At 32.5% G+C, this 18,989-nt stretch overlaps 1 protein-coding gene across 1 annotated transcript; it reads right to left on the bottom strand.

The window, feature by feature from the left end:
* Positions 1 to 1,459: 1,459 nt before the first annotated feature.
* On the bottom strand, positions 1,460 to 6,877 carry LOC123227640 (protein ROLLING AND ERECT LEAF 2-like). Its single transcript, XM_044652729.1, has 4 exons — positions 5,209 to 6,877; positions 4,736 to 4,941; positions 3,929 to 4,152; positions 1,460 to 2,959 (listed from the first exon to the last, which is right to left on the bottom strand). The coding sequence occupies exons 1-4, from the start codon at positions 6,533 to 6,535 to the stop codon at positions 2,221 to 2,223; spliced, it is 2,496 nt and encodes an 831-aa protein (XP_044508664.1). The 5' UTR covers positions 6,536 to 6,877; the 3' UTR covers positions 1,460 to 2,220.
* Between the last annotated feature and the right edge of the window lie 12,112 nt (positions 6,878 to 18,989).

Raw genomic sequence — 18,989 nt, 5'->3', positions numbered from 1 at the left:
TCCAATTTATTTACTTTTTATTCTTGATCAGATGAATAATATTATATGCCACTTTTTTTTCCACAACCCTTTTGGCAGTTTGCAACGCTTTCATATGTTTCTGAAAAAAACAAAACAATTGGGGATGAAAAGCGTTCCCAATGCCGTAATTTTAGTGATGAAATTCACAGGGAAGACGGAATCTTTGGAATTGACACCTTCAGATTTTCTTGCTTTTTTTCTTCTTCAAAACAGTGCATGAGATTTGAAACCATTTTAAATGAATCACTGAATAAGTTTTGGGGGCAGAATCAGAAGGAAGGTGGTCCAGCTGCTTTCAAAGGCATAAAATCACTAGTTTTAACTCAATCCAATGGATCACAATCAATTCTATATTCACCATGTTATGTTTTTCCAGCAAGCCGCCACCGTACCTCTACCTAGATTATATATTAGAGGGATTTACACTAACATTTCTGGTCCAATATTATCCATTTTAGGCGGATAGTTTATCATAGTTTTAGTTTTACCTTTGTAACTCAAAACGCGTATTAACAACTTAAAAAGTTCACAAGTTATTTAATTAATTTTATTTTAATATCTTCAAACGATATAAGATATGCATATATGTATAATATCTCTTTCGTACTTTACTGATGTAAGATTCGCATAAGTGTCTTGCAATAAGGATGTTATATATGGTATTAAAGTCACTTCGCATGTTCTCTTAAATGATGGTAGGACAAATCTCAAAAAGGACACTGAGTTTCATAAGATGAGTGATCCTAAAGTAAATCTCATATTGACATAACACAAAAGATATGTTTGACATATATATGCATCTCATATCACCAGAAGATATTAAGATGAAACTGGTTAAATTACTAATAAACTCCTTAAACTATTAAGATATACTTTTGGTTGTAAAACCTATAAATAAAAACATAATGTATATTCAAAGTAAATAATCTTATGACAGAAGATCAAACCTATAAATAAAACCATAATGATAATTAAAACTATAATATATATCTAAAATAAATAATATCTTATCAGAAAACAAACTATTTGATCAAAGATATTACATTTACATAAATATTTTTTTCCAAGATTTTCTGCAATTTCTGAAACAGGGACTCCCGCAACTGTCTCAAATCTATTAGTTTAATGTTGCCATGACGTTCATCCATTCCATGTACAATATTTTTATATAGACAACTTGTTTTAGCCGTCGAAGGGTCGTTCAATTTATTAATAATTCCGCAGTTGGACTTTGTTAAACGGGCTGTTTCAAACTTTGTGTCAAGTGTGTCATCATCAATAATATGATTAATCTTGTGGAATTTTGTTCTGATACGGCAGAAGTTACCCATAAAACCAGAATTGCTAGAATCAACGTTTACATTGTAAACAGAAACACGGGTTGGTTTCAGCTAGATTGGTGTTCAAGGTCTTCTGTACTGTACAATATAAATCAATATTTAAAAGAAAGAAAGAATTTATCTTATTCTACAATATTTGATTTATAAGGATTTACATGACCTCCGTAACTTCCATAAGCCTAAATTCCAACTTATCTTAATACAAAACTGAGATTTGCTCACTTGGATTGTTTGGCCGGGATGCATTCACCTCAGCTGTGATAATTTGCAGGGGCATCAATTACACTGCACACGGGTGGAGAACCTCAATGGGTTATTTTCAGGCATCAATGGCTATCAGTACAACACTTGGATATACAGCAGATGGCTGACAATGCCCCTCTTGTTGTCCAGCATCGGCAACAGTGTTTAGTTCTCTAAGATGGAAGTGACTTCATTTGGTTTCAAATTAGCAGGTTCATCCCCCTTTTCACCTGCATATGCATTGATCGACTCCAAATGAATCAGATCTATGAGTGCTCAATCAGCACATATCTTCTAAACATGGGGGACTCAATCCTTCCAAAATTCATGCCACCAGTATGTTTCAGAGCTACGCTGAGTGCTGATATTTATCATCATCATACATTCGTCTACTGAAGAGATGAGTCTTAAACCAGTCAAAGAATCCATATAGGTGCCAAAGCAAACGGAGTTAAGAGGGATATGGCAAAAACTAAATTAACCTGTAAACTCCATGATCAGAAATCCTTCAAAGATCCCGAGCTCCATATAAGATTATGATTGGACTACAAGCTGCAGATGGCAACCGGATCAGCAATACTTGAGAGATGACATAATTCCGTCTCAATTAACAGTGCTATGAAACTCTTTCATTCTGTCGAGCATGTAATTCTTCTTCAATACGCTGCAAGAGCTCTTCATAAGCCTTCACAGATTCAGCTGTGAATCTCTCCATGGCCTCAAAAATGCTTTGCAGACTACCCTGAAGACTAGTAATACTAGTATCACTCTGAGATACAGTATTTCCCAATTGATTGTTACCATCCCCAGAAACCAGAACAATTTTCTTGTCCAATGCCTGAATCTCCTTCTGTAGCTTTTGCCCCTCCCTATCCAAGTTCCTAACTTTTCTCTCATAATCCCTATTCGCCCCCATCTTTTGGCGCAGTTCTAGTTTATCATGTTCCCAAAGTTGGAGCAAACTCATAGCAAGAACACGCATGGAATCAATCACCTCCTTCTCAGATATTCTGTCCAAAGCCTGTGACCACTGATTACAAATTACAAAAATAGGAGGTGCACCAATCCTACCAGGCGAGAAGGGAACTATTCCATCAGCTGTTTCCTCAGGTTCATACAGAAGACACTTCATAAGCCAACTATTCAAGGCTCTGACATAACCCTTTTGTGCACCAATCCAACTAGAGAATCTAAAAATCCAATTAAGAACCTCATGTTCAAGCCGTGATGTCGCATCCAGATGAGCATCACCAAGTTTCTCACCAGATCCAATAGGACCTAAGCCTCTGGTTTCTCTAATTGCTTGACACTGATTATGATGGCATTCCAACATACTTTTCCACATTCTGGTTAACCTGAAGTAAAGAATTTCAAAGTAAACCATCATCAAACCAATTTAAATTGGGTAAAAATGAGCAATGGAGCCACAAAGACATATATTCTAAAATAGCCAGCATCAACGAAACATAACCCATAAAAATCAACAAGGACAGGGTCGATTCAAATTGATAATAGAAAAAAATAATAATAATTTTCTAGTTTGGTGAAAAATATGTATACTTTATAATTGCTGATGATTAGACACAAATCCAACCAGATGAATGAATTTTGACAATTAACAATGTAAGCAGACTCATGAATGAAAGAGAACAAGAGGAATAGAAGGAGAGAGATAGAAATATCAGCAAGTATAGAACAGCAGCTTTAAGCTCAGAACTAGACACTCTCCAGTCCCACTATTCTATCTACTTAAAATTCACGTGGGTTAACTAGTATGCTACAAGAAAAGCATCAGAGCCAAAACTTTGTTTTTTGTGTATGTGTGTGTGTGTGTGTGTGTGTAGAGAGAGAGAGAGAGAGAGATTTAATGGAAACATGAGAGCATTTTATAAATCACATATTACATTTACCAAACTTCAGGGAAGTTATCAAAGAATAAATTGTTGTTGCAACAGAAACAGGACAATATCACTATCATGTCATTATATAAGCTAAAATTATTAAAATTCCTGGAGTTTACAGTAGTATAACAATAGGTTCTGAAAGTTGTAATGACCATCCTTTTCCCACACCAACAATACCAGGGCCTTCCCCTGTATTAATTATCCAACAATCTAGGATGAATAAAAAGACATTGATAAGCCAAAACACCCAATCCTCTCAACATTAAGCAGACATGAAGCATCTAGGACTAGGGGTACACATATTATATCAATGTCACAAATGAAGTCAGTCTACTTGAAACTAAATGCTATACACACAACATCAGCAGATAACATCAAATTTGCACAAAAAGAGCTAAAAGAAAATTACACATCCCATACCTTTGAATTAATTCATTTAGTTGAGGCCACAACTCTTCATCCCTAATCTTGTTAATTGTCACAGAGATCTTGTCAACAACCTGAATTGCCATTCCTATTTTCACAGACAAACCCCTAATTAAAGTTCGAGTTGAATCCACTTTGTGAGCCTCAGCACCCCTTTCATCCAAGTGCTTCAGCTTACGGACCTTCATGTCATGGATCACTCGCATCTTTTCTTCATGCTGTGAAAAAGTCATCACAGAAACATTTTGTTAGAAAGCTCCACAGCAAAAACTAACAAGATTAGAAACATGGAATACAAAAAGGCTTCAGTGTCATCTAGGTTATAAGCTTTCTAAGGACCACCAAAAGCTGATCTAGATGGCTCCCATAGTAAAATCTTTGCCACGCATAATGATATCAAAGAGGAAGTAGTAATATTGTTATAAGAACATACAATAATAGCCACCGACAGGCCCAAAAGGCCATATACTGCAGTGTCACAATCTTGAGGGAAAATATTTTCCTAAAACGGGATTTCCACGAAAACATAATATGATATATCTTTGCATCTGAGATTAGAATGAGCACTGCCAAGATGGCAAAACAATAAAGGTAATAAACGGATCCCATACAACTGAGGATACTTTAAGAGAATTGTAATTTTACAAGAATAGATGTGCTAGGAATCATGCACTTCAAGAAAACAATAAAGTAAAATTAAATGGTTGTAGAAACTCAATGGCTTGAAGATTTTGAAGGATTTTTAGAAAAAATACAGTCCAATAAGCAACATAATCATAAAGGTCACAAGTTAAAACATACCTTAACTTCACGATAGAGTTTCTTCTCCCAAAGATACAGCTTGTGCAAGGTCGAAGAAAGATTTCTTGTCCTCAAATCTTCATCAATATCCAGGAAAGCAGGGCCAGCTTGGTCCGCAGAGGATGATGATTCCACACTTTTAGATGTAGATAGTTGTGAGGATACCACAGACAATGAAGGTGTAACAACATGCAACATCTTGGAAACTGGTTCACCGAGATCCATAAAATACAAAGTTAAAACTGCAGCTAAATTGGGTCCAATTCAAAAGAATACAATCCCTTTGCTTAAATAAAGAAAACACTAACTTCGAACAGATCCGTAAACTTGATATTGAAGTCATTAAATCAGTCCATCATTTACAAAATTAAAACAGATCAAGCAAGAAAATGAGAGTATGATAGTCATTCACTAATTAAAAAAAAAAAAGATGATAGATATAACTAATTATGAGTAAGGTATGATCTTCATACCATGTTTTCGCTGGTAGGGAAGCTTTCCCACCTCAAGCATCGTAGCAATTTCATTCCCACACTCAGAGGCTCTCACAAATTGAGCCTCAAGTTCTCTTGCTACCTCAAAAACATCTCGTGGTCCAACTCTAGTTGCAGTGCTACGCTCTTCATTCCTCTCTTCATCCACAACTTTCTTATCCACCACATGCACCTCATACTCCAAACCTTCATTATCCGCATTAGCCCTGCTCTGATACAAAGACGGCTCCACATCACCACCACCAATATCCTCACCACCGCCTCCAACTCCTCCATCACTGCTGCCGCTGCCATTACCATCAACAAACTTCTCCTCCACATGTACTTTCTTCAACTCATGAGGATAATCCTCCTCTTCCAAATCAGGAATCCCTTCTTCTTCTCTCAGCTCCTTCGAATCTCTACTTGCAATATAAGGTGCGTAGTCCTTATCATAACTCTCAAAAAAGTTCAAGAAATCCCATGGCGAAGACCGTGGCGGGGAAGGAGGAGGTTTTGAAGACGAAGACGAAGCCGCAGCCTCCGCCCTCTGCGGTGCTAAAACATTATAACCACCAGTAGCAACAGGACCCGGACCACCATAACCATAATTCGGTGGGTAATCACTATAACTAAAATTATCGGAATACAAATAAGAATAAGGAGGATTATATGAAGTTGATGCGGAAGAAGATTCACCAACATAATGATGCTGAATAGCCTCTGAACTATATGGCTTTTGTTCATAAACAATTGATGGTCTTGGCTGATTTTTCATATAATTCATCTGTGTAAATCCACCTTGTGAAAATCCGCCTAGGATTCCGTGATCTGGATTTATCATTATAGGATAAGAATTCCCATAATCCACATGCCCAAACCCATCATGATGATCAAGTTCATGGTCATCATGTAAAGGCGAAGAGTGACCCGAACCCGCAATCGAACTCGCCTCGTCATCGTCATCATCCGGATCCGAATGAAACTTAATGTGACCATCCCCAGAATTAGAGCGAGAATGATGGGCCACTCCACCTTTAGCCGAAGACAACAATGTTTCCCTAACGGTAATTCCAACAGCATCTCCACCTTTCTTCCCCGGAGGCAAATTCAGCTGCGGGGAATCTCCACCACGGCCACCACCACCACCATCTTGATTGATAAAACGATGCAAAGAATAACCCATCTGTTTCAACGAGTGAACATACTGAACATGCGTTTCCGCCAACAGAAAACGCTGCCGTATCGCCTCATCTAGAAACCCACAACGCTCTCGACACAAAGCCACCGCGGGCAGATCGTCGAGCTTCGAATTCGTACAACCCATTTGAACGCTCTTATCAAAAAAAAAAACCTATTACATCAACACCAAACAATAAGGCCAAGAAGAAGAAAACATGAGCAAGGCAGAAGAAAGAAGAAAGAAAGAAAATTCAGAGAAAAGAGAGGAAAGAAAGAGAAAAAGAAGAAAACATGAGAAGGGTATGGTGTTTGTTTCTCGAGAAAACGGAGGAGAAAAGGGGAAAGAAAGAGTACAAGGAGGGAATCTTGCCAGCTCGGACAGTCGTCGGGTAGTGTAGAAGCAGCAGAAAAGAGAAGGTGAAAGTATGAAGTGAACAGTGTTTTGTGTATTTTTGTTGTGCCAGTCGGTGTTAATATTTTTTATTTTTTAAATGAATTTTTGCTGGGAGATTTTGAATTCAATATTAATTTCTATTTTGAGGGGCTGAGCTGACTGAGCCTGAGCTGACGGCGAAACAGACTTTGGTTTGACAAAGACTTTGACACCGTTTGCCGTTACCATGTCCTTTTTTACAAGCTTCAATTTTTGAGTTTCCGTTTATACCCTTGCTGCCCATAATTAATATTGTAATTTAAGGAAAAAGCATTTTTTTTCCCTAATTTGTAACGTATTAAATGTTTGATCTTTACCTGACAAAAGGGGAAGGAAATGACAGTTTTGTGAATTTCATTAGTGATTAGGCTATAATTTTCAATTATTAATAATTAATCTTAGTTTTTGGGATTAATAAATTAATAAGCATAAACTTTATGATAGGTTAATCCGAACCAAATTGGTTTAAACTCAAAAACTAGTTCAGTTAGAATTTATTTATCTCAAATTTGAGTCGAATTTAAATCAAAAGATTCGCCTTGCTTTTAAATTAAGTCAAACTCGAACTAAAGAGAGTTTAGTTCGGTCAATCAAATGGATGGTTAGATTCAGTTTGGAACTAGCTCATGAGTCAATTCAAATTAACTTAAAACAATATCGTTTTGTTAATGAGTCATGAATTCAAACAATTAATCAGAGCTCCAAATTTAAACTATAAACTTGAACTGAACCCCAATTAAACTTAAATAAAATTATTTTTATTCAAACTGAATACAAAACTAACCTTAGTTTTTGTTTAATAATTTCGAATCGAACTATTGTTTAATTGTATCAATTTTTACCATAAATAAGAGCTATAATGCTCATCTCAATTTTCATTCTTAGAATTTATTGTAATAAATATCATTTATTGTAATTAATTTCATATTAATATTCTAATAATTTCATTATAATTTGCCTATATTTTTTACCAAATCTTACCCTCCTCAACCAAATCAATTTCTATTTTGGTTTTAATTATACTTTGAATGTTTAAACTGGTCCATTAATAAAATGAAAACTATAATTAGTCACAGTCAAACATTGACCAGTTTCTCGCTGGGAGTTGAAAATTTAATATTAAAATAAATTTTAAATTTTATTTTAAAAAAAAAAAAGAGACGTGTAAAATTTGTTTCGGTTTTCCTTTTGTTTTTTTTAATCCCATTTTTCAAAGCCCTATTTGAAATGCCTTCACCGAGAAGCACCTTTGACGGACCCCCATAGATAAACATTTTCTTCAGCCCTGTTTCTTAGGTTATTAATTTGGAAGTGCTTTTTCTCTTTAGAAAAAGTGCTTTTTATTTATTCAAATTCAACACTTTAATAAATTAATATAAATAAATAAAACTTCCACGGCGGGCATGCATGCATGCACGCATGCACGCTCACGGTTTTGCCTTCCCCGGTAAGCACTTTCGCTGAATCTTCATTCTCAGCTGTTAAAATTTTGTTTTATATATTTGACTATATGTTACTACATATTCGAATTCTTTTATTAATACATCTCCGGTTCATCATATAGTTTAATTCACTATTAATATATTAACAAATTATCGTATTATCGTTTATGAAGATAAGTAGAATGACTTTAATATTATTTAAAAAATCTATAATCTCATACGTTGACTCATTATCAAGATTTAGTTTACTTTAGAATAATTTAATTTCGATTTTTACTTTGAGGAACGTTGTGGCATGGCGTGATTGTTTAGAGCATATTCTAAAGCAACAATCAAAGCTGAGAAACCCTAAAGAACTTGCCCAGAAGAAGATTCAAAGAGACATACATACATACATTTATAGATAAGCACAAATTGTAAATTCTAATTTGTATACTTTTCTCGTCTGTCTAATTCTGAAAGTTGCTGGATTTGGAATATTCAAAATTCCGACCCACCCACCATTGCACGTGGAAGAAGACAGAAAAGTGTATAAATTAAGGTCGAGATTTGACCTAAGATTGGCTGCCAATGCCATGCACGATCGTCCCAATCTGGAACGTAATTTTCTTAAATTAATTATTTAATTTATGATATTATTTTTTTATTAATTAATTCAACTTGTAAAGCGATAGCACTCATATACTATACATTATAAAATTTAAAGCAACACCACTACCATACGATCTATAAATTATCTAGTGTCTCTGCCCCCCCCCCCCCCCCCCCCCCCCCCCCCCCCCCCCCCTTTCCCACGTAATTTTTCTTTATATATATATATATATAATATGGTGCCCTAATTAGTGGTAGTTAATTACCATAATATGTAATTAGGGCTTGATATTAACAAAATCAAGAGTACTGAGAAAATTTTAACTTGTGGAAGTAAAATTAGCAATTATATGGTGGTTTATCTACTCAATTTCAAGCATAAATAGCCACTTATATTTTTATGAATCCAAAAGAATTGTGTCACGTGCACAAAAAATCAAAGGGTCCAATCTAAACACATGGTGGGCAGTGGATCTACTTTGATTTTTAGGCAGCTTTTAGATTTGTATTCTCTTGGAATTACAAACTACTTAGTGGGTTTTTATTTAGTCACCCCACTTATCTTTTTTTTTTTTTTTTTTAAGATATAAGGATTAAACAATATTATCATACATTAATCCCCACTCAATTATCCTCCAAATCATATTTAGGTATGTCTTTATTCCAACTATCTCAATCATCTTAATTTTCCAAGTAAGTTTAACTATAACATTTGTGTATCTAATTATATGATAGTACATCATTTGTGTATCTAAATTATATAGTAGAACTGTGTACACAACATTATTTTAATTTTTTATGTGTTTGTGATTTTAATTTTATCAATAAAATTATGTGTATCAGTTTTGAGTATCTGATTGAGTTTCTAGATAATGTATCATTATTTGATTTAATGATTTTAAATTAAAGATAAAATAATATCTAATCACATAATGATACATCATTTGGATACTTAATTAAATACTCAAAATTGGGTGTATGTCTCAAAAGAAAAAGAAAAAAGAAACCCTAGATTAATTTTTTAGGGTCATTGATCTATCTTCTTAGAATCTCAATTTTTTCCTAAAATAACAAAAAATAAATAAATGAGAGTCTAGCCCACATTGTTGGCATTGCAATTAATAAGCTATAATAAAAGTTTCAAATGGTAGGGATGGGAGACAAATAAATTAAGAAGCCATCTTCTGAATCCAATAATAATGCTTTCCATATCATGTAACTCTAAAGTAAGTAATTTACAATTTTATACAATTTATTGTTTGAAATTAAAACTATAGTGTTATCATTTTGAAACCAATATGATATTATTTGGTAGACATAATTCACATATGAATATACTTTTTATTTAATAGAGTACATGATCCCATGTCATTGGGTTGTGATGCTGGCTACCATTTTTGTTTAAGAACTAGAGAGGTCATTTTGGGGATTCTCATACTTTCACTCAATGATTTTAATAACATTATTGAATTATTTTTCTCTATGTATATATATGAGTTATCATTAGGTCGAGTAGTGTCAAGTTCGAATTTGATTCAATTGGATATATGGCAAGCTTAAAATCAAATATGATGAGCTTGATACTTGGAGGCTCGAGCTAGAGATAGTGGATGTTGATTTGAGTTTGACTAGAAAAATTACAACGCTGAAAAATGTCAAAAATTTTAAAACAAGTAATGGTTGATTGTTATGGGTTATACTTTCACAAGGGATAATGAGTGTTTGTATTTTGTATATTTTTTAATTATCTATCTTCGTTCAAAATGAAGGAATGAGATTTCAAAGGTATAAGTATAAGTTTTTTAACTTTTTAAGGGTTTATTGGTATTATACTGTAACTAAATTGTTAGCTTACTGAGCCATTTCACATCTATGAGCTTAGACTCAGTTTGAGTATAACTTTTGAATCATTCAAGCTCAGTTCAATAATTATCGAATCAACTAACAAATTGAAAAAAAGAGATAAGATCGTAGACAGTGAAAAAAAAATTATGATTGCAAACAGTTCCACCCAAGAAATTGAAAGTCATTTTCACTTGGTCATTCTAAAAACTTTTGAGCCCTGTCTGCCTCTTGCTACCAAAGATTCTTAGTCTTGCTCATGCACTAGAAGACTCTTAAACCATGTTGGATTATTGTGCTTTCAGACTTGTTTCCAATAATAAGTAAACCTCTACATAATAGAGCATTAAGGGGCTAAATTCAGCCTTTCATGCATATCAATGAGGAAAATTTATCAAGATGCAAATTATTTCCATTTTCAATTGAATGTCACTGAAAATTAGGTCAAGCTCTAGCTTTTGTTGTAGCTTGTACCAGGAAAGCTTGTTGGATCTTTAGTTGTTCATACAAAATATAAGTCTTGATCAATTATGTATTTTAGCCACTTCAATGAACATTATTAGATCCATAATGTAAAATAACAATTAAATTAGAGAATAACCATCTCAATTTTTATCACGTGGATAACATTATTTAATACAACAAAACTATGTGTTTTCAGTTTTGAGTACATAATTGAGTATCAAATAATGTGTCATCATATAAATGAATGATTTTGATTTAAGAATAAAATAATATGTAATCACATTATAACGTATTATCTGAATACCTAATTAAATATTTAAAACTAAATATATATATTATTGTTTTATTCAATATATACACCTTTTTATTAAGCACTAACCGAACAAATAGAAAATATAAAATAGGGTTTCCCCCACAATGTCAACGAAACTATTTTACTATACACTTTTATTTGAATTCAATAATATTTTGTGTATCTAATTTAAATATCTAGATAATATGTTATCTTATGATTAAATATTATTTTATTATTAATTTAAAATTATTTAATTATTTAATTATTTAATAATATTTTATTAAATAGATAAAACTATATAGAAATAATTTCAAATGATTTGATATTGCAGAAGATGAACCCACCATTACCCCATTTGTCCTCTCTCACTCAAACTAAAAAATAATAAAGAATCCAATGTGTCACCACTGGCAAAATAAAATTGCTTTATTGGGCCATCACACGTCAATATGTGAATTATGACAAACATTTAGCTCAAAAAAAAGTAGGCAGAGAGAGAGTCATTCGTCATTTGCTTAAGTTTTTCAATTAAAATTAATTAAACTTGATTAATCATAATCACTCTTTCATTATTAAACTTGTGACATTAATGTGGGTTTAGTCAAAACAAGAATGGATTATTAATTAATTAAAGTGTCAACATTGCCACTGCAAACATGACCTCTGCCTCTTATCATGTCGATCATCAATCACTCAAATATATATTTCTTGAAAGCCACCCAATGAAATGAATCTCATTTATTTTTCCATCCACAATGTAAACATGAATAAAGTGAAATTTTTCTGATGAATCTGCGGCAGCTTCAGAATCCAGCATACTCATTCATGGAGTTTTCATATTTGATATTATACATGTGTTCTTTCTTTGAATTTAAACATGAACATCGTAGACATAGTTTCTCTTTCTGTGGCATGTGATTTACATAGTAGCCTTGAAAACTATTATTGTTCTCTAAATAAATAAAAAGGCCAACTGACTATGTCCCACCCAAAGATTTATGAACTGACCTTCATATACCTTTAAGTTTTAAAACACTAAATTTTCACCTGATACCCACTTCTGATAGTAAATCTGTTTGGTTTTTCTAGAAATAATGGTTTTGCTTTTTTTATTGAAATTATTAAACTGTCATTAACACTTAATACAAATATCAAAGTACTAATATATATATGTATGTGTGTGTGTGTGTTTTGATCAGTTTAAGGGGTGTATTTGTTATTTTTAAAATTATTGAAAAATGTATTAAAATTTGAAAAATCTCAAAATACCCCTTGAACTTTTTCAAAATTCAAAAAACCCTGTTAATATCCCTAATATTTTCAAAAATTATAAGTCACCATCAAACTTTTGAAAAGGGAAATAGAAAACATAGGGAGAAAAGAAGAATGGAAAAAAATAAGGGGGAAAAGATTAAGAGAAAAATAAAAAAATAAAAAAACTATGCAAAATGTATTTTCAACCTTTGTTTATCGTAATTTACTACTAAAAGTGAATGTCAGTAGAAATTTGGCTTTTTTAAACTTTTAAGGGTGATAATATTATTTCAACAAATTTTGGGTTGGAAATAGTGTTCTGGCCATAAATAAAATTGATTCATAATGATGTAAGAGGAGAATCAATCTTTTTACCTTGGGGTGTTAAAGTTTTAAAATGGGTCCGACTGTGGGCATTGAGAATGGCCTAATTCCTCGGAGGAGTCAACATGGTTTGCAGCTGGTAGGTGGCTCCCCATCACTGCTAAACCTGATGTTACATTGCCTCAGACCCGGTTTCACATTTTCAGTCTAATTTCCCATCAATCTCCTTTGCCCTCTCAATATAAGCATGAAGACCGCAGTCATCTTGCCAAATTAATGCCTTCATTTCATTTTATACGTCTTCAATACCATTAAGATGAAGGTCAAATGACTATGTCCCACTCTAGGTTTGCTGAAACAACATATTCTCATCGTTTAAGTTTCAAAAAATCAAACTTTCACTCATAATTCTTTATCGTTCATAAATTTAGTTAAGTAACATGATTGGAAGGTCATCTTGTATAGTTTGGGGGTGTTTTTGAATTCTTAAATTTTTAATTTGTCCTTCAATAGTTTCAAAAATGACAATTACACTCTTAAAAAATTGATTAAAACACAAAATTTATAAATTGATTAAAATTTTGATATTTTAAGAGTCTAAATAATCAATTTTTAAACTAATAAAGATATTAGTAATTTGATATTTATATTGAATATTAATAATAATTTTGTAATTTTAATAAAATGTCAAAATAATTATCTTCAAGAAAATCAAGTAGATTCACTTACAAAAATAGATGTTGGGTGAGAATTTAACTTTTGAAACTTAAAGATCTTATCCTTTTGGCCTAAAACGAATAAGAAAATTGCCTGGTGAAAGTTTAGCTGTTTGTGTGGGGAAGACAAGTGACAGAAACAGTACAGTGTAATCCTATTCTAAGATGATTCAGCCATCTGCCATCTCATGTGACAAAGTGTATGTGCCAACACACTGTCATTCACATTCATAATTGTGCATCTCTCTTCTTTTAATGTTATGCAAAAGCTTCCTTCTGTTTTCATGAAATAAAGTGATCTTATTCAGTCTGGGGAGATATGGGATTTCATCATTCATCAATCTTAGCAGCCACTTTCCCTATTTTTCACCCAACCTATAACTCCAATCCAATCAAATCACTGTTATTTTCCCCCACTTTTATGGTTTCCCAGGTTTATTTTTGTTATGGCAATTAAAAAAAATTACAATTTTTCATACTCAAATCCAGTTCTTTCACCTTTCTAACCCATATACCCCTTTTTATAAACTTGTCTCCCCTAACGTGATTTAGTTTGACCATCTCAAAACTCGCACAAACTCTGCATATAGAGCAACCATCATATATAACATATTTTTGTCATCAATCTTGAGCGTTCTATCAAATGTTCATATAAAAAAAAAAAAAGGTTAGATGCTTGTTTATCTTCGTCTTTGTTATTTAAGATATAAAAATTTAGTTGTGTCTATATTAAAAATGAAAATATCATAAATGTAATATTAAAAGTTTTTCAATTCTAGTATTTTTTCGTGAAATAAAATGAATTGATCTTGTTTTTGTTAAGTTTTATGAATGTTTTTGTGATTGAATATGTTTAAGATTGATTAACAATGAAATAATCCATGTCTTTTTCTAGTTTTTGTTTTTCCTTTTGCCGCCATGGATGATCTCCTCCCACCATCTCATCATGCATCATGCAATATGTATAATAAGGGTTAGTTAATATTATCTACAAGTGGTAAATGAAATTTTATATATGTTAGTTAGGCATGCGTGTCATACATGATAATCGATAATGGACATTTTATTATGCATAATCTATATAGGCATAAGTGACTCATATGGTGAATGACTAATAACCTATAAACGAAGCCTAAATGAAATTTTATATTCTATAAGCATGCCAATTTTGCATGGTGAGAGGTAAATAACCCTTCTTATTCTATAAGCATGCCAATTCATATATTCCCTATCCAAATGGGTTTTTTTTTTTTTTTTAAGTAATTTCACTTATTCTCATTGACATATGGTTTCAAAATATATACTTTAATGCTCAAACTTCTCTTTTTCTTTAGTGAATTACAATTTTTTTTTAAATTTTTTATCTAATATTTTATTTTTAATAGATAGTTTAAGTGATTAAAAAAAAAGGGACAGTTTTAGAATTTAAATGATGATAATTTGTTATTTTGACAAACCTTGGATGGCAAATAGTGTTTTGGCAATGGCCATTAAAGATTAATTGATGTAAATCAACAAATAAATATGATGGATGGAGAATATCCAGAAATGGCCTACCACAATGGGAAAGCCAAAAAGTGAAGAAGATGATCCATTCATCCCCACTGGTCAGAATCATAATCATAATGCTCTTTTAGAAATATGGGAAAGTTAGGCTTAATCAAGAAGAATATCAAGAAAGTAAAACACCCCATAATATTATAATAATTTCAAGATATATAGTGGATTAAATACCCACTTTGAACTAAAAGTACTTACAGATTTCAATGTGCCCACTTGTGAACCACATTATTTACCTATACAAATAATAAAAGGACACCAAAGGTGATTGGATTGTGAGAAAATGTTGGGAGTAAAAGTGGCAGGCATGTGAATAATAGATACAAACGAAGTTCACAAGTACACAAAAATAAATTGTGCAGAGTCTAAGAGGATTTGGAGTGTTCCTATAATTGGGTCTGACCTTACACAAGGGTCAAAACACACTATAAGCCAGGCTTCTCTATTTTCTATGTAAACTATTTTCATATACAAATTTAGATGTTTTGAAATTTGTACAAAGATGGATCACTTTTATTTGAATCCAATTGTGTCAAACCTTGAATATGAAAGAGGATAATGAGACAATTGATGCACTATTAATTAGCGAATATGTGGACATAAAACCTAGGAGGTAGAGGTCTAATATGAATATAACCATGGGGTACCCATCACAACTCAATTCTTATTTCTACAAATATATAAAATTCAATTTCAATATGGGTTTGCTTCTCTTCTCAGGTTTCCTCTTTTTCAATTTCTAGATTTCTAGTCACCTCATAGTATGCATGTGTTTACCTAAGATGACATGACATCCATATAAGATTTGCAGCTGGTTGGCCTAGAATCGATATGAAATGAGAGGAAATGAATCATTCTTGAGATTTCTGGGCTGTGACTGATAAGTGGACCAGATAACATGTTATATCATACTCCTTTCTTTTTTATCCAAATCCTTATAATGAAATATGGATATAAATTATACAACAATCAAAATTATTTATGTCCAATTTTAACTATTCAATTAAATATTTATATGATGTATCATCATGTAATCAAATGATTTTTGAATTAAAAATAAAATAACACATACTTATATGATGATGCATTTTTTTGGTGCTAAATTATATATTAAAATAATAAAATTATGTATAAATATTATTGGTGCACAAATAATACGCCATCATATAAGTAGATAATTTTGAATTAGATATAAAATAACATTTAATCACATGTATGTCATATAATTTATATATCAAAATTATGTATAAAAAATATATACTCATAATAAATATTTTTTTTTAATAACGAGAAACTCCATCTGTGTCAGATCATCACTTTCAAGACTGAATCAACCACACCAAATAGGACAAATTTTGAGTCCAATAATAAATTTCATAATCACTGAATTAGATAAATCAAAAGTTTGATTTTGATATATCATTAAAAGAGATTTGAACTCATACTCTTTTATATATGAAACCTCATCTTTTAATATAAATATTCTTATAAGATTACTCGTATTAAAATAGAATGCACATACCATTACTTGAGATAAAAACATATTAGGTTCCTTTCATGCTTTTTCTTTGTTTTTTGTCCCCAGAAGAGACAATGATTGTTATCATATATTTTCAAATTGTTAATCATAAAACTCACCCACCGGAAGTGGGTTGAAAGGCAAGTGAGTGAAAGTATAGTTATTTTCATCAATCAAATAAGGCTCCAAAATCCTACTCCAAATCCATGTTTGGCGATTACAATATTGGAAATCGGTTGACATATCCACCCACCTTGGATTCAACCGCACAATGAACCTCAAATGTCTTTGTAATTTATATCATCAGCTTCCACTTTTAATTTGTTTGGGCTATTTTGGTCAACCCATCACATCCAACTTACTCATCATTTTACTAAGACTGATCCGAATTTCAGTCCATTCAATTTCTTTATAGAAATTATGTATGAAAATAGTTGTCAATTTTATCATCTTCAAGATTTGCCTTGTTTCTTTCTAAACCTATATAAGATGGGCTTGAGCCTGCAAATCCTACTTATTTGGGCTACAATCTACCAATTTGAACTCTTTTTGGACTTCCAATATATGCTTTCTCCTTAGGCTATTCTTTGCCTCTTCCAAATGAAAAGAAAGCTTTACATCTGCATCAGTTTTTACAATGTATCAAATCTCCTCAATCAATACAAGGCTTGATTTACATGTACAATTACAAAATGGCTTTCCTTCATATGAAAATATCAGTCTGCTTTGATTGTGCTTTCAGGTCTTTCAATTTCTTCAATATGTTTGTGAAGCAATCCTGCAAATATTTCTCCAGCGTAATTATGTCTTTGCAGTCCACCCAAAGGAGGTTATATGTTTCAGTCATAGGAACAGAGATAACAGTATCACTTGTAAGAACCTACAATTGCCCAATGCAAGATATAATAAAACTATGTATATCCAGTTTTAAATGTCTAATTGAATACACAAATAATGTGTCATCATGTGGATCATCTGGATCCAAACTATGCGGGATCAACATAAGTGGTTTGAGTGCACCACCAAGAAGGGAAAAGCCAGCCCCGCCTCACTATGGAAGTTGTATCTGAAACTCTGGACATATTAAAAGAGATCTACAAGCCTCTGGAAATCAATTTATTTGAACAGGCAACTGGAAAATAAGTCAACAAACATGAATGACAATGATGAAGGCAGTCCACAAAAGCAAAGTGGTGTTTATACCCAGGGGAAGATGACATGCAGAACCCGATAGTTGATGTTTTTCATGCTATATTCAAAACATCTGCTAGTGTAGGAGGATTAGCATTTCAGAAGGATTTATCAATTGAATGACATTGGCATCATTTAGATCAAGAGTAAGGGATATGAGCTAACCAAAACCAAATGATAGAAGGTAAATTCAGTAAAGAGTTATTCCCTCTGAATGCCAATCTATCAGCAACATCATTTGTCCACTCAAAAAACCGAGTTAGCTGCCGAGTTAATCTCAAGAGAGAAACAGGAACTGTTGTAATCAACGACCGTGGTCTATAATAGTTTGTGGAGCTGACAGACGAACAATAACTAAAGCATGCAGAAACAAAATTTAACAGCATGATCAGAATTACAGTTTAGGTGGCATTTACTTGCATGAAACCACATAAACAGATTATGATATGAATTAGGCCTGAGTCCTTAAGAAACTTCTCTGTACAATACTTGATCTCCATCAGTTGAACCTCAGAGTGCTTGTCACAGTTGTGAATGGAGTACAATACATATTACGTACTTCTGTAATCCATTGCTTCTGCACATTTTATAAGAGCAACTTTTCTTTCTTGGTCTACCTAAGCAGAACAGATAGATCAGACAAAGCCAACAAACCATAGTAACATACAATTAGAAATTACTATGACTCTAATTTCACAAATCTTTTAGGACAAGCTAAACAAAAATTCCATAGAATGTAAGGAGTTAGCAATGTATGGAGGCAAATTAGTGAACTCCTTTTGGGCTACAACCACTAATTTTAACTCCTTTTGGACTTCCAATATGGTTTGATACATGGGTTCGTATACACACTTGTATGCTTTCTCCTTAGGCTACTCTTTCCCTCTTCCAAATGAAAAGACAGGTTTACATCTGCACCAGTTTTTACAATGTATCAAATCTCCTCAATCAATACAAAGCTTCATTT

The sequence above is a fragment of the Mangifera indica genome, chromosome 10 (assembly GCF_011075055.1).
Source record: "Mangifera indica cultivar Alphonso chromosome 10, CATAS_Mindica_2.1, whole genome shotgun sequence".
Taxonomy (NCBI): domain Eukaryota; kingdom Viridiplantae; phylum Streptophyta; class Magnoliopsida; order Sapindales; family Anacardiaceae; genus Mangifera; species Mangifera indica.
This window is presented reverse-complemented; position numbering and strand designations above follow the sequence as displayed.